Here is a 15893-nt window from a genome sequence, read left to right on the forward strand (position 1 = left end):
GCTTCTGTAAGATGGCACCGAATGTATGGATTTCACCTCTGCTGATGGAACTTGGTTAAACTAGAGGAGAAGGCTCTTTACTGCCCTTGCTTGTTCTGACAGTCAGGAAGTTCTGGGTAGCAACAGCAGTTGTGTGTGCAGTAGCAGCGCTGCTGTGAAGTTGAGTTCCTAGACCCTGAGTATCATCTCATGGAGTCTTGGAGGATCCAACTTACTCTGTGCTCAAGAAGCCCCATAGGTAAGTAGTAAGTCAACATCACCTCCTGAAACAGAATTACTGAGATGGTGACTGCTGCAAGTGACCCAGTATGTTACTGCCTGAAGAGCTAAGCAGTGAGACAGACACCAACTTGAGGAATAGTGGTATTTACTATAATGTAGAACTGCATTGAATTCTGGAAGGATATGCTAAGCTAAGCAAAGCATATAATCATTAGCAAATAATTATAAAGGACAAGCTAAGTAATGCTCCTAATGATTACTACAAAAGAATGCCTTTAGTGATAAAGAAAGATACATCACCAGTTACTCCAGTACTTTGCTATAATCCAAGTCTGAGACACCTCAGCTGTCAGGGAAAGGTGTCACAGTGAAGGACTGGAGAACTGAGGTAACTGGGAACTCCTGTGGTGCATCCTTGCAGGCCACCAGGCTCCCCCAGCTTTGCTGTGAAAATAGCCCAGCTTTTATACTGTTAAACAAACAAGCTGATATAATGTGTAATTTCATTCACCTGTTGGCTTTCTCCCAAAGCCTGGCCAGGGCTCAAGGAGGAATCAAATCTTAGATCCTGTACCCCCTTAGGGGGTTAGGCCAGATGAGTTTCTAGAAGCAGAAAGGTAAATACATGTTCTGCCAGTAAATGTACACATATAACAATACTTTGTTAATGAGCAGATATATATTTAGATAACATTTGGTTGGAAGGTTCATCTAAGGTCAACTTTGCCTCCAGGTCTATTGTTGAGGCCTCATTAGGGCCTGTTGTTCAGTCCTTGGTACTTCATGACTTTTCCAGAGGGGGCAGGAGGACAGTGGAGACATTGTCAGTCCTCAAAGGTGTATTTTCATTCAAAGGCCTTTTCCTTCCTTTTCAGAGAAATCCATATGTTTGCTTTATTTCCGCACTTGAAAAAAAATTGCAGCTTGGAGGCAGTTGGATTTTTGGTACCTCTGAGAAGAGTTTGGCTCCATCTCTGTTACCCCACCCCTGGTAGTTAATACACACAGACAGGGTCACCTGAGCTTTGTCTGCTCCAGGAAAGAAGCAGTCGCAGCTCTCTCAGCCTTTCCACATAGCTCATGTGGCCTTCAGCATCTTCTTGGCCATCACAGGCCATCACCTCCATTTGGGATGACATTTTTAGGTTTAATCATGTTGTCCATGGGGTGTAAGAATGTTTTAGAAGTTTTAGCAGTTACATTTGGGTCATATTATGTCTTAACTATATTTTTGATGTATAATTCTAGGTACGACAGGAACTGGATGAGAAAATCACTAAGGAACTGAAAGAAGGTAACGTGTCATTCCATTTAGAGGGTTATTAAGGAAAAAGGTGTCTATTTCTAACAGCTTTCAAGCCATTATTTTCAAATTCTGCTAAGCACAGAGCTTTTTTTCTGCAAGCTCTCCAGTTTAAACTTGAATGCAAAAAATTCCTGCTTTCCAAAACATTGCATAGGATGTTATGCACTTGCCTAGGAAAAAACAAGCAAAAAGAAAATTCATCCACTGCTCCACTCAGAAATACTGATCTTAGGATGAAGCTGCTACTCACTAGAGTTAATCTCCAGCAAAGACATCAAAGAAGCCCCCAGATTTTTATAGATCTTTGTAGACTTCAGCCATCCCTTTCTTCCCTTTACATGGATTGCATTCAGTACTAAACCATACCCTACATATTCTCTGCTCTTAGATCTTGATTTTTTTTTGCTAAGATTCATGGCTTGTCTTTGTAGCTTAGGTGTTGCAGTTTTGTTTTGAAAAAGTAGAAGAACATGATCAGGGATAAAAAGCAACATTTCTTTAGGAAGAGATGGTTCAGTAGTGTTTAGGCAAACATGAGTTTTCAATGCTTGCAACATGTAAACACACTCTGTAACTTGAGGCCAGGCATCCAAAGAGGAAATCCACTTGCTTCATGATGGCTGGTCCTCCAGAGTCACTGCTTTGCAGGGACTGCAGCTGTGCAGTTGTAGTGTTGCAATCAAGCACAGCTCTGAATGTTTAGGGAAAGCAAAGACTTCAGGTTGAAGAGCTCTGCAGGGGCTCCATTAAGAAGCCCTGTTAAGGGCCACTGGAGTTGTGTGGAGTCCCACAAGATGTTCAGGGTGTAGCCTCTGGAATGTCTGTCAGTAGCTTTAGAAATGCTGTTGACTGATAAGCACATGTGCACAAAATGTGTTTCTTCCTTTGTGCCCGACTCTTCTCTTAGGAGTCCTTGGAAATTTTAAAGTCTTGTTCAGATTTGCAGACTATCAAGTAATGTCAAATCTTCTTACAGTCCCTTATTTCTCCATGTCTGCTGTAGAAGTAACATAAGGCATCTTGTCTCTTTTCCCCTCAGCCACTGCTGAACTTGAAACTGGAAGTGCTGGATCTTCCAAAAACCTTCACGTGGACCAGGATCCCCTTTCCAGAGCAATAGAGGAGTACCGTGATGTTTTAACCAAAAATTACATGATTTGAATGACATGCTGTGGAAAGGCTCTGAACACTTTGCTTTTATAAAAAGCACATCTATCGTTTCCCTTCTCCCCAGTTCAGAAGTGAAAATTTGTTCATTGCAGACTGAATACAAACTATTAAGTGGATGTCAAGCACAGTGCACCCATCTGTTGGGTTTTTTCTGCATAGCTGGTTTCTTTTGCACTCACAATAAGAACCACATCTGTTTTTTTCTGACCAGGAGATTGACTGATCTAGATCCTTGAGCTTGACAAAACTGTCAGAAATGTTTCCTCTTACAGTAGTTTCAGTATGTTGCATTATTTGTGTTCTCTGTTTTAACAAAAGCATTCCCTTTGTTCTGTTTATTCCTTTCACCCAATGTGTTTGTAAGTTCTCCAGTGTTATTTCAATGCTTAGGACATCATTTGATGTTCTTTGAGCCCAGTGCTTCAATCCTGATGCAGTACTAAGTTCTGCTAATTAACTTATAGTGGTGTTCAAGCTGGAGAAAAGGGCACTTTACATTGTTGTCACTTTATGCAACATAAGTTTAAAATGACTGTGAGTGTGTAGTAGTGCCAAGACTTGTTTTATGGTCTTTTTGGTATTTTTATTTTGTATCACAGAATGAGTGAGGTTGGAAGGGACCTCTGGAGGCTATTTTTTCTAGCCCTCCTGTTCCAGGAGGACCACCTTTAGCTAGTTTCCCAGATCTGTGTTAGTTTTTTAATTAAAAAACGGAGACTCCAAAGCCTCCATAGGCAACCTGGCCTCATGATGAGTCACTGTCACAATACACTTGAATATCATGAGGGGTATTCAAACTCAGTACCTCTCATGGTATTGGTGTTGATTTCTGTATGAAAAATTGCTGCAGCTTCAGACTTTGGCAGCTCTTGCTTAAACATGGTACACCTGAAAACACTTTCAATGGGAGGGATAAAAAAGGAACATTAATATTATCAACACTCCTCAGTACTCTCCAGAACTTGTGTGATAGCATACCCAATCTTTTTGTTGCTGCTAGCAGCTAATGATGTGGTGTCTGTAGCACAGATGTGGTGGAAAATTGATAGCAACCATATACGCAGTTTTACTTATTTCAGAGAGTTACTGGTTTTTAATTAAGATGTGAGTTGTCATTTCCCATCTGCAAAAGTCACAGGTCTGGAAAAGTAAGAATAATTGTACTGAGATGAATCAAGACTGAAAGAATTTTAGGATTTTACCCACTATTTTGAGGACTTGAGTTAAGAGATAGTGAGAAAAGCATTAAATGCTGCTGTAACACTCTTCCTTTTTATATGAATACATTTTTGTGAAGTTATTACACCATATTTAATTAACTTGATATTTAATAAACTTTGCAGTCTAGAACATGGCTTTGTTTTATTGTTCCTTATTCTTGACACTGCTTTCCACCCCTTCCCTGCTCCTAGAACTCTCCAGAACTCTCCTGTGCTCACAGATGCACCTTGCCTGTCCCCCTGTAAGAGACTGGCCTGCTACAGAGGAGTGACTCAAACACTGGACCATGTGCAGTAACTGCCCAGGTGCTGCAGGAGGCTGGATTGGCTCAAACAGTCACCTGGGTGCTTGGCCACTGGTGCACAGTGGCCTCCCCAGTGCAGGTGGGTGTGCACACCTGAGGCTGCAAACTGGCATTCCAGATAACAGAAGAGGCTGATAACAGGCAGATCCTGCAAAATGGGATAGTCCTTCTTACCATGCCAGATCTTCCCTTACATAATGGCTCAGCTGTGAGAACTCCCCTCTGAAGTACTGTAGCATGAAGGTATTTATCTCAGCTGGTGGGCCATGACTAATTGAGCTACAATGGGTAAGAGACTGCTGCAACACCTTAGAAGATGTCAATGACTCAGGGAATGTCCCATGATCCAGTACTGCATCATCCAGGGGAAGTAGAGGGGCCTTTCCACCTAGCCTCAGCTAATATCAACCCCATGGACCTGGTGTTATGTGGGCTCTTTCCTGCCCACTTGATGGGTACAGTCTGCAACAACCACATCAACAGGACTGCAACCCAATGAGACAAGAGAACCAAGTGGCTGTCATTGGAACCTGCGGGGTGGTGATACTTCTGATGTTTATTCTATTTTTCAGTCTCTCTTCTCTCCCTCTCCTCCTCCACTTGTCTTTTTTCTATCTCTCTCTACTTCACATTTACTGATAAATAAAAATCTGTACTAATGCCTTTGGCATATGGTTTCACTTGCACCTTTAGTCAGACAGAGGCTTGTCTCTAATAATTTTAATAACTGCTCAGATCTTAACAGCCACAGGCCAGGCAAATGTGTCTTGTAGTAGAAGTTTTGTCATCTTAGAAGTTTCTCACTTTATTAAATTACTGAGGCTCAGGTGGCCCATGGCAGAGAGCATGGGAACTTCAGTCTTTTCAGTACTTTCATAACTAATGCTCTGCTGCTTAAAGACCCAAGACAATGCAGGGCATTGCTCAGGCATTCCTGTGTGTTGAAGAGTGGCATTAACAGTAGGGTAGCCTGGTAATTCTCTTTTAGCTAAGGGCCATTTTGCTGCCATCTGCACTTTGCCATTGAAACTCAGAAATTGCATAATTAGAACCAAACTCAAAACTATTGACACGTACAGTGTAGTTATAAAACACTGTACATGTCTTATCCATCAATGAAATTAATACAAACATATTGTTTGCTTTTCTTACTCCTTTCTGCATTGGCTGGACTTTTGTAAAATGGTGAAATCAGAAGTTGCAGCATAAAACTCAAAATTACTTCATGGCTATTATAAATAATGCAAGAAGTTAACCTAGTCTCTAGACAAATCAGGAAGCTGTCCCATTCAGCCACATAATGATCTTCACTTAAATTATAACAATTGTTCTGTTCCATTCTTATCAGAGACTCTTTCCACTTGGATCCTGACAATTTTAACTGAATGTGAGCTGATGACTTTTCACAGAAGCTGTCTTGAAAATCAGAAGCACAATTCCAGAGGGATCCTACCTTACTACAGTTACACAAAATAATCTTAAACCTTTCTTTTCCAAGTCCTTGACCATTTGCCCTTCCTAGATTTAAACCTCACGTCTGACTCTTGTATCCAGGATGAGTTAGGATAACCTGTAGAAGAAACACAGCAAAAAGCAAGAAGGCTGCTTCTGTTCAGCATTGATGAGCACACGCCTTCATGGATTTTGCACTTGCACTTTAATCATGGAAATCATTCTGCACGCTCCTGCTAATGATCTGATTGTTAGGAGAAAGGCTGGCCTCAGTCCTATTGCCTGTTTACATCCTAAAGTGCTGGTTTTTAAATCTCTTTCCAAACTGCCTGAGGTTCTATTGTCTGATGTTTCCTCCACAGCATCACACATTTTCAATCAGCATCAGCTCCTTAGCCATAATCACTTCCTGCCTTGGCTTCTGTTCAGTCTTGTAACTCAGTGCAAAACAGAACTGTACATTAGGTCTGTATGCATGAAATGGTACAGATGAGGCGGTATTTACGTGGCACTTGGCAAGAAATGGTTTTATTAACTGGAAACGCTACAAACCAAATTTGAAACTTTTATAGATAGCTTGGGGGGGTTAATGCTGCATGTTTATTCTTGGTCTTTTGCATGCATGCTGCTTTGAATACAAGCTTGACAGCCTGTCCCCTGTATCCAAGGTCTCTACATCACACATGTTCATCAGTGTGAATGCTGCAGATCCCAGCCATACACCCCCTGCAGCTCTGGCCAATTTGCAGAAACGTGACAGCATTTATGTGCATACAGGTTTCCATCTGCATCACCAACAGAGTTGAAGTCTGAAAATTACACAAGTGAGAATTACCAAAAATTTAAGCACAAAAATAAAAAGCAATAACCATAACTAAAAAGTACCATTTTAGGATAGGAAGCTTCCATATAAAATTCCAGTGCCTTAAAATACTTCTGAGTAGAAAATGTTTTCTCAGTATTTCTTATAAGATGAATGATTTATACAGATACAATAACTGTACCTGTGTTTAAGAGAATTTCACTACAATGACCACTGCTGTAAAGCCCAACACTGTTCACATTCAACAGGTTTCCATCCTAGTTATTTCTATTTTTTATGCATTAGAGTACTTCAGGTCCAACTTCTTCAATTTCTCCACTGAATAATTTCCACTCCCATTTCTATGCACTGTAATCATCACTGGATTCGACACTACAGATAAAATAAACCTAGAGTATAAAACAGTATGGCAGGAAAGCCATTAAAGAGGTTTTAGCAGACAAAAGCAGCACATGCACGTGTGCTTGTCCTCTCTAAAGCAATGAAAGCCTTTCATCTAAAAGTGCAAGGAGCCAGAAAGAAGTTGAGCACTGAGTGAAATTTTTGGCATCCTGTGGCACTGTTACTGATGTAAGGCTGACCGGCAGCAGCACATTGTTCCAAGCAAGTTCCAGAGCTCCTGGAACGTGCTGCAATGCTCCAGGAAGGAACATTAACAAGTAGATAAGTCCTGCTTTTATGGCAGTAAGCAGGTTTTGGCAAAAGTCTGAATGCTATTGCGTTTTCAGCTTTGGTTTTCGCCTGCGTCAGCACAGCTTTTATTTCCTTCAGGGACAATGCTACTGATGTAAGAAATGTCAGCATTTCTGCCACTACTGTAAAAATTACAGAAAAAAAAGGCCCCTGAAAAGGACCCTAAGGCAAAATATAGCACTCTGAGAGAGGCCATCAGGAACAGGATTTCCAGAACAAATACCTGGCTCTTTACTATCTTCTGTCATGTATTGTTAACCTAGGTGTTGTACAAGCTTTCCCTCCCTCACCGCAACAATCCTGAACTTCTGGCACATCTGGGTTTCATAGTTATTTGTCCATAAATACCTGATACTTGAAGTTATAATGCCTTATTATTTAAGCAACAGAGAAATTCAAACTGATTGATAGGACACAGTTTTTCTGGCTACTTCAAGTGCCACTTAATCCACTAAATTATTTTCATTATTCTTATCAATAAGCTGCAGTTCCATCAAGTGGAAAGTAGAAATAAGAATTCATTAGTAAAAATTAGTAGAGTAGCATACACTGGTGCCACAAATGTATCATAGACCAAATATAACTAGCAAACTTGGTGTTCTAACTGGCATAACTGACATTCACAGTTTCCAAGTCTCTTCAACTGAGGCTTCTCCTTGAGAAGTGCTGTTGTGGTCATGGTAATTGAATTCCCAAAGGAGCAACAGCAGATGACTTACTATTTCTCACGTTAACAATGGAATAAATTAAATCCTTTCATGCCAATGCATGGAGAATACAACTCTGGTATTTAAGGATAATTTCTATGTCCATCTGCAGAATAAAATTCTTAGCAGAGTGCAGCAGAGGCTAATTGGTGGAATTATGTTGCCATGGGTACAAAACACCTACTCAGGCACACAGATTTGGTGCATCTGCTACAAAAGTAGTAGTGGCTATGAGATAAATACCGTCAACCTGCACTTTATCTTCAGTTCTAGCACTGAGTGTTTGATGTGTACCTCAGCTGTTTACTTATAAAATGGAGAATAAACACTACCTCCAGGGCTAAGGACAACAGGCTATAGTTGATAGGAAAGGTCAAGTTGTACAGAAATTGTCCACTGTGGGATTACAACCTCAAACCAGTATCCGTGTTCAATCCAGTACAGCCAGTAACCCACTTGTAGGCCATGCAATATTTGAAGCCCTTTGATGTGGATTGCAGTTAGAGAAATTGCCCTTGGACGACAGAAGGTAGTTTCTCTGTTTCTTCATGCACACCAAGTTAATTTATTTAATCTCCTCATAAACCAGCTCATTCATTTCACTGGAAGATTTTTCCACTAGCCAAGAGTTGTCCTTTCACTCCAAGATCTCGATTAGCCAAACAAAAGGAGGAAGTGACCAACCTATGACAATGCAGGAAATTTAATGGCATATGACAATTACCTCCAATTCAGCATTACTTCCTTTTGGCCTTAGTATCACCTTTTTCTGCCCTTCTCATTTTTGTATAGCATGTTTATTACTCTGCAAGGACTCACTAGATTTTATTGAATATCCTTGTTATTTACTGAATATTTAATCTAGGTTCACTGCAGGGAGACAGTTTCAGAAGAAAGTATTCATGATCTCAGCAGCGCTCTTCATGTACCCCATGCAACCAGCTGACAGCCATAAGGCACCAGCAGTCAGAACTCTTAGGGAGCACCTTCAGTTCCAGAGTGTTACTCTTTCTTTGTTGAGAGTACTTTTCTCTCCAGGAAGAATAAAGCAAAGGCTTTTTGCGGACAATACTACTTATCTCCCAGGAGAAATGTGCTTTGCTGCATCTCTGCAATCACTGTTAAACAGGAGAACCTTCAACCCAGCCAGCTGCACACAGCAAACATACCCCTTCTCAACACAGAAGGAGAACCTGTGGTGCTCTTCTCTCATTCCATCCAGTCCTTTCACACCTCTTCAGCATCTGGGTTTTGCTCTCAAAAATTCAGCTGCTTTATTTGCTCTGTTGTACCTTTTTACTACCTTCAATGTGCTTGCAACACTGACTGCAGAGTTCCCCTAGTGTGAAGACACATACACAGGCTTTACCTCTGCTGAGCTTCCACCCCACTCTTCCTCTGGGGACTAACACTCTCTGGCTCTCTTCAGAATCACTACTACTAGGCCATCAGTCTATGGCCATTTTGTGGTTTCAATTGCATTGATTTTTCCCATCTTTTTTCATTTATGAAAACAATGACATCAATTACTCTCATTGGTGGTCTGTTTTTAACCTACTGTGCTACAGTCTTGATTCAATGAAAATACTCTTTCAGACTGGTTATAATTCAACTTGATGCATTAAATACTGTTTTACTGAGTGATTTCTCTATACTTACAGGTACCTAGTTAGCCACTATAGCTTAGAGTCCCTGAAAGTTCACAAATCTTTAATTGCATCTTAAAATTTTTAAAGAATTATCAAGTCCTGCATTTGATTTTAATAAATACCTTCTGACTAGGTCTCCTGGCTTTGATCCCTTCACCATTGCAAATGATGTGTTTGAGGTAAATGGTCTCCATAATGCATTAACATTCCATAACTAATCTTCAAACATAATTTCTCAGCTATAAGACAACATATTTCCATAGTTTTTCCAGTGCTACCACAAGTATTCAATCCATGTGTTTCAACTACAACTCTCCTAATACATCCAACAATAAGTAGTGCATTAGTGCATCCTGACTCCACTCTTTGCCTCTGCACTTTTTGCTGAGCTCTAAAATACCTAATTTAATAACCTGCTTTTTCTTTATCAATACAATTCAGTTCCTATACTTTTTTTTCTCTTGTGAAGGTATCAGCATTTCAGTAGCAAAAAGGCTTTTTTCTTGACTGTTTAATGAAACTGATTCTCTCGACATAATCAATTATGGCAAGAATTAGTACTGACTTCTGGTAATCACAGGAAAAAACATTATTTGACTTTTTCAATGTTTGCTCAGCAGTTGCAAGAAGAAATGTGGACAGAACACAACACAGTACTAGATCACAAGATGGATAAAGGCAAAAAAAGGTTTGCTGGGCTTCACATGCTCCACCAAGAACAATCTTAGAAAACAAGGTGGAAGCTACAAGACTTGAGAGACATTTTATGGAAAACAAGTATCTTCAATGTATTTGGTTTCCAAACAGTGAACTTGCAATGAAAAATATCCCATTTAATAGTAAAATTAGTATAAAAACCCCTAACATGCACATTAAAATTCCTTTTTGTTTGTTTTGACAGCACATTTATATACAGGGGAAAAATACTGGACCTGTGGGACACTGGGGAATAACAAGAGCTTTGTTCAAGAGTACAGACTTCATGCTGATATGGCATCAAACACTCTATGCTGCACACTGCTTGTCCCACTCAGCTTGGTATAAGAGGTCTGTATGTGACCATTGTTTGGGATCCTTAGATCCAATATTAAGCCAAATTTCTTTCAAAATAAGTAATTTTCCTACCAAAAGTACTTCTGTGTCTTCTAAACTACATTCTAGAGACAATGGTTACACCTTAGCAAACACACAATTCTCCTCTGTAGGTCTCACCCAAATTTTGAGCAACACAACAGCTGCTGAAAGGTAAAGATAGAGAATTAGTTGGTCTGGAATTTAATGGGCTTCAAATAAATCATGCATTTGGGTTTTTTGTTCCTGCTCAAAAGTCTGTTTCTCCCATTTGTCTCCAAGGATTAAGGCATTACAAACTCCTGCACCTCCAGTGGAGTCAAGGTCTGACACTACAAAAAAAAAAAAAGTACTATGTGCATATGCCATTAATTAGACTGTGAAAGCTTTTAACATTCTTCCTTTCTGCACTACACACAGAGACAAAAAAAATTACAAAGAACAGTTTTCTACAGACAGCCACAACTACATTTAGAGATGGTTAAACTGACTGGCACACATCTACCTTCAAATAATCCTGGGTTAACTTGAAAAAAACCTTGGTTTACCTTTAGGAATGAGATCTTATTTCAAGAACAAGGTATATATACACAGTACCAGGACCATCACTGATACTGATTGCATTTCCCAGTGAAATTATGCAGCCTGAAATTCAAAAGAAATTCAATGAAAGTATCTTTAGCAAAATGTAGAAACTTTAATTTACATGCAAAACTACAACATGTTCATAATAAAAAAACTGGTGACTAAACAAATTAAACACAATTTGTAAAAACTGTCCACATTGCTAAATAGGTCTGTACAACCAAAGATTTACAAAGTCCCAGTGCATTTTTATCTTTTCAGTGCACAACTGAGTTTAAAGGTTCTGCTCGAATATTCCCCAAGTCAAGAGCAGAATCTGTCTCTTCATCAATTTCACCAATCACAGCACTGCAATTAAAAAAAAAAAAAAATCAGGTTATTATTGTAGAAATCAAATCACACAGTTTTAAAACAGAAGCTGTATTTTATCTTCTAACAAGCCCTACATACTGTTGAACTACACCAACTTCTGATTGATGCTGTTTATTCCATGAAAGCCTCTAGTGATGCACACTGGAATGCTCAAAGTACTTTGTACCATGTACTCTTTCTTTCCTTTCATTTTTCAACAGCTTCCCTCTTTCATGAGAGTCCCCTAATTTGAAGTTACTGTTATTTAGCTGTTGATTCTTTTTACTTCTTCCTATAAGGACACTGAATTTCAGCATGTTGAAGAGTTGCATGAATACGTAATTATTACTTGTATTAAATATGTTTGAATTTGTTAAGACTGCAGAAACAATTCTATATCACAGAAGCATATTCTGAATATATCTCAGTAATGTGGTTGTATGATGATGTCTTTCATCATACATTTCAATTGTATGATCACACAGTAAAGTAATAAACCATTATCTGCTGGTTTAGACACATTTTTAGTATCTGAATGAAAAGCTACTGGTAGAGTGGCATACAATGTGTCCAATTAGTTTTTCTTAAAATTTTAAGTCCAAAGTGATGAAAGCATTCAGAATGATCCAATTTCTCAATGATATTAGATAAAGGCACCTAGATATCAATTTAAGCCTTGGCATTTTGTTGTACAGAAGTATCCATTAGAATCAGAAGATGAAAATTCCTATCCAGGCTCATGTGTTGGTCATACTCTTTTTCCAGCTGTGATAAAAAAATAATCTTACTTTTGCCATTGGTTTCACAATGCTGCTGCAAAAGTAATCTTCCTAGCTGGCCCACTTACCAGGCCTTCTTCCACTTCTCCTGTAACCCTCCCATGGGTTTGGCACACCAGCTACTTCCCTCTGCACTCACTGAGCTTTCACCTTCATTTTGTAAAGGAATTTTACATCAACCACCAACTCATACACTTGACACATCACTACATTGGCTTCAACATTTGCTACACTGCCAAGTCAGAACCTTCAAGGATCTTCCAGATTATAAAGTGCTCTCTGTGAACACCTGCTCTAAAGTAAAAAAAACAAAAACAAAACTGTTGCAAGTCAACTCTGTATACCAGATTGTTGACTTTTTGCAGACACAAGTTCTAGCTCGTTTTTTAGTGATTATTTTGTCTTTTCCTTCATCATCTCCCAGCCTGTCCTCATAGGGGAGATGCTCCAGCCCTGAGATCATCTTCAATCTCAACACTGCAAGGCAATCACTACTGTAAAAGAAGTGTAGACATTTGCTATTTAATACAGAATCACAGCTGTGTGTTAGGAAAGATCAGGTCCAACCATTGCCCTAACACTGCCAAGTCCACCACTAAGCCATGTCCCCAAGTGTCACCTCCATGCATCCTTTCAGTACCTTCAGCTTTGCCCTGCACACCTTGCATCTTTGTGGGTGGCACTGAAAGTATTGTCAATCACAATTCATACAGATTATGGATATATAAATATACACAAACACAAAGTCTGCATGGAAGGATTGAAACAAGAGCATGCCATACTCACACGTTATCACCTCTCACAATGTACAAGCCCAGCACCACTTGCTCAACTCCTTGTGAAGAACTGAATACTCGTTCATGGCTTTCATCCAAAATCAAGTTTATGGTCTGGTCAAAACCTTTGAGTGTTCCCTGAAAAAAAACCACAAAAAAGCACACTGCCATTGCCCTTAAAAACTGCCTCTCTGCTGTCAAGGACATCAGAAACAGAGTGGCAAAATAAAGGTACTGGAGAACAGATGTTCTATTCAGGTTTTACTCTTGGGCTTAAACAAAAAAGCTAAAGAATGAAATTTTAAAAGCAATAACCAATTTAAGAAAAGCACCCATGTGTTACTGTGTGTTCATGCTAAAAGACCATAAGCTTAAGCTTTATTATTAAAAAAATAAATTTTCATTTTATCAATGATGTTTCTCTAGACAACCAATTTTACTATTTCTACACTGTTTTTTTGTATGGATGTTTCCAGAAATTAAAAAAAATATTAAATAAACAAAGAACAGAAAAGTTGGATTCTTGTGGTCAACAATATTGAAACCATTCCTAACAAGCAATTTAAAGTGGTATCTCTTTGAAGATTACCTTGTGTTTACTAAATTATATAAAAAATAAATTTAAAAACACAGTATTTTGTGGCACTTAAGTACATGTCTGGAAAATTAACATAAATTTGCCATCACTAATTGATTAAGAAACCCAAACTCACATAAAACAGCCCTTCAAACAGCCATAACCTGCATTTGTATCATCTAACAATGAGTCCTATACACCAACTCCATTCAAATCTTTATTGATAAGAAGCACCTTGTAGCACACACACAAAGTTCACCAGACTGACTTCAGCCAAGCAGATTTGGTGAAGCCAACAGATTTCTGCTCTCTCGTTCCAGAGGCTGCACAAAGCTAAGTGCAGACAGAAAGATACAATGCTGCTGCAACAATCATACTGCTAAGTTACACTCAAAACACAAAAGAATAAAAGATAGGGGGAAGCAATGCAAGGAAAAAAAGGCCCAGAACACAGAAGCAATAAACCCAAAAATATTATATAGTCTAATGTATTAAGTTGGCCTATCCTCATGTTTTCAGGTACAAACAGAAGCCCACAACACTTCTCCAGCTGATGTTTTTCTACAGCCATAGGGAAGAAATGGTTTTAGCAGGAAAGTTGAAGAGCATACAGAACAAAGTGGACATTTCAGATAGAAACTAAATTACTGAACAGAAGAGGAATGCATTTTTTGTCCATTCCCACAGGAAAAGCCATTTGATAAAAAGGCCAGAGCATCTGCAGACACAAATTTATCAATGGAAAAAAGCTGACATGACATGCAAGAAACAGTAAGTGTTCATAAAATTATTTTTTTAAGCTTTATGGCAATTATTCTATACTATATAGTTTGGTTGTGTGAATATGTGAGACTATCCTAACAGAGCTTCTTTATTGCCACGATGGGAAGTCTTTATGGGGGAAAATAAAATGTTAAAAAAAAAAAGTCTTACCACAATCATTCTTCCATCAGAAGTAATTACTGCAACAGTACCTGATATTTCATTAAGGAAACATTTAGTCATATCTGGAATAGAACCATTAACATTTTTTGAAGCATTCATATGGAATACAGGTTTTATGGGCCATTCAGAGGCCCAAAAGCCTATCAGCACTTTTTTTAAAGCAGCATGGTTGACAATAACATGTGAAATACAGTATTTTTCATTAACATCTCCTTGAAAGTCTCTCTTCCCCCAACCAACGACAGTCATACACAAACATGAAAAAAGCCTTAAAAACAGAATACAGATTTCAGTTCACCTCTCTTCCCATTACTAACTACACTGCCTCAAAATGGAAACAACCGTTTCATAAACACTTTAAGGCCTTAAAAAACTTTAAAAATCCTTAAAAAGCTCCGCAGTGGTGATCTCGAGGCTAGTATTCTGCATCCCTTCTTCCTGAAGATCAGACTATCCCCATTCGATGATCACATATTCATCATCTTGACTAATTCCGGGTTACTAGCTTACTGTTAGTGAATAAAACTGAAAATGTCCACGGGTTACAAGAAGCACATTAAAACTACCACCAAAAGCGCTGCAAGACCCCCAGCTGGCAGGTTTTGAGCAAGCGCTGCCCAGCTGTTATCTAAGCGCACGCTAACAGCCCTTTAAGGGAGCAGGCCCACCGCGACCCCCGCTCCTCACGGGCATAGCTCAGCCCGGCAGCACCGGCTGCTGTAGGGGACCCCGTTCTCCGCGGAACCTCCGGCCTGCCAGGCCAACCTCCCGTGAGAGAAGCCGGCACCGCGCACAGTGTCGGGCACAGCAGCAGAGCCGCGCTGTGGCGCACGGGGCCCGCGGCGGAGGATACGGTTGATGTAGTTCTCCAGCGCGGAGGTCATGGCGGCCGGCTCTCTCCGCGGGGCGCCGCACGGCCGGCGCGCGACGCTGACGTACGGGCCGCCGCGCAGGCGCACAGCCCGGGGGCGGGGCCGGCCGCGAGCGCGGGGAGCGCGCAAGAGCTGGGGGCAGGAGGCGGCCAGAGGGTGGAAGAGGGCCGTATCAAGGAACCAGCCGCGCGGGGGGGCTGTGGCGCCCCCTCCGCGGCACATGGCACCGCCCGCAGGGACGCCGGGAGGCGCGGCCGGGGCGGGGGGTTGGTGTGGCGTGGGGCGGGAAGGTTCATCCCTGCAGCCGAGCCCGGCTTCAGCGCCTGGTACAGCAACTGGTCTCTCAGTGGCCGCAGGCAAAGAGCTGAGGTCAGGCGGTCTTTCTCCACG

General features: G+C 40.3%; 2 protein-coding genes across 8 annotated transcripts in view; one reads left to right on the forward strand and one right to left on the reverse strand.

Annotated features, from left to right (window-relative positions):
• LOC128939370 (ankyrin repeat domain-containing protein 26-like) overlaps nucleotides 1-4052 on the forward strand; it is a 47397-nt gene extending 43345 nt beyond the window's left edge. For all 7 annotated transcript variants that reach the window (XM_054280287.1, XM_054280305.1, XM_054280294.1 and 4 more), the window contains 2 exons: nucleotides 1471-1516; nucleotides 2568-4052. In XM_054280287.1, the coding sequence (XP_054136262.1) occupies nucleotides 1471-1516; nucleotides 2568-2689 (168 nt within the window). In that variant the 3' untranslated portion in view covers nucleotides 2690-4052. The remainder of the gene's footprint in view (nucleotides 1-1470; nucleotides 1517-2567) is intronic.
• A 5995-nt stretch (nucleotides 4053-10047) lies between these two features.
• On the reverse strand, nucleotides 10048-15584 carry LSM8 (LSM8 homolog, U6 small nuclear RNA associated). Its single transcript, XM_054280351.1, has 4 exons — nucleotides 15485-15584; nucleotides 14620-14660; nucleotides 13120-13247; nucleotides 10048-11551 (listed from the first exon to the last, which is right to left on the reverse strand). Exons 1-4 carry the CDS (start codon nucleotides 15513-15515, stop codon nucleotides 11461-11463), a joined length of 291 nt encoding a protein of 96 aa, XP_054136326.1. The 5' UTR covers nucleotides 15516-15584; the 3' UTR covers nucleotides 10048-11460.
• Between the last annotated feature and the right edge of the window lie 309 nt (nucleotides 15585-15893).

Source organism: Melozone crissalis, unplaced genomic scaffold, assembly GCF_028551555.1.
Source record: "Melozone crissalis strain CALT ecotype California unplaced genomic scaffold, PUWL_Pcris_2 ptg000004l_1, whole genome shotgun sequence".
Taxonomy (NCBI): Eukaryota; Metazoa; Chordata; class Aves; order Passeriformes; family Passerellidae; genus Melozone; species Melozone crissalis.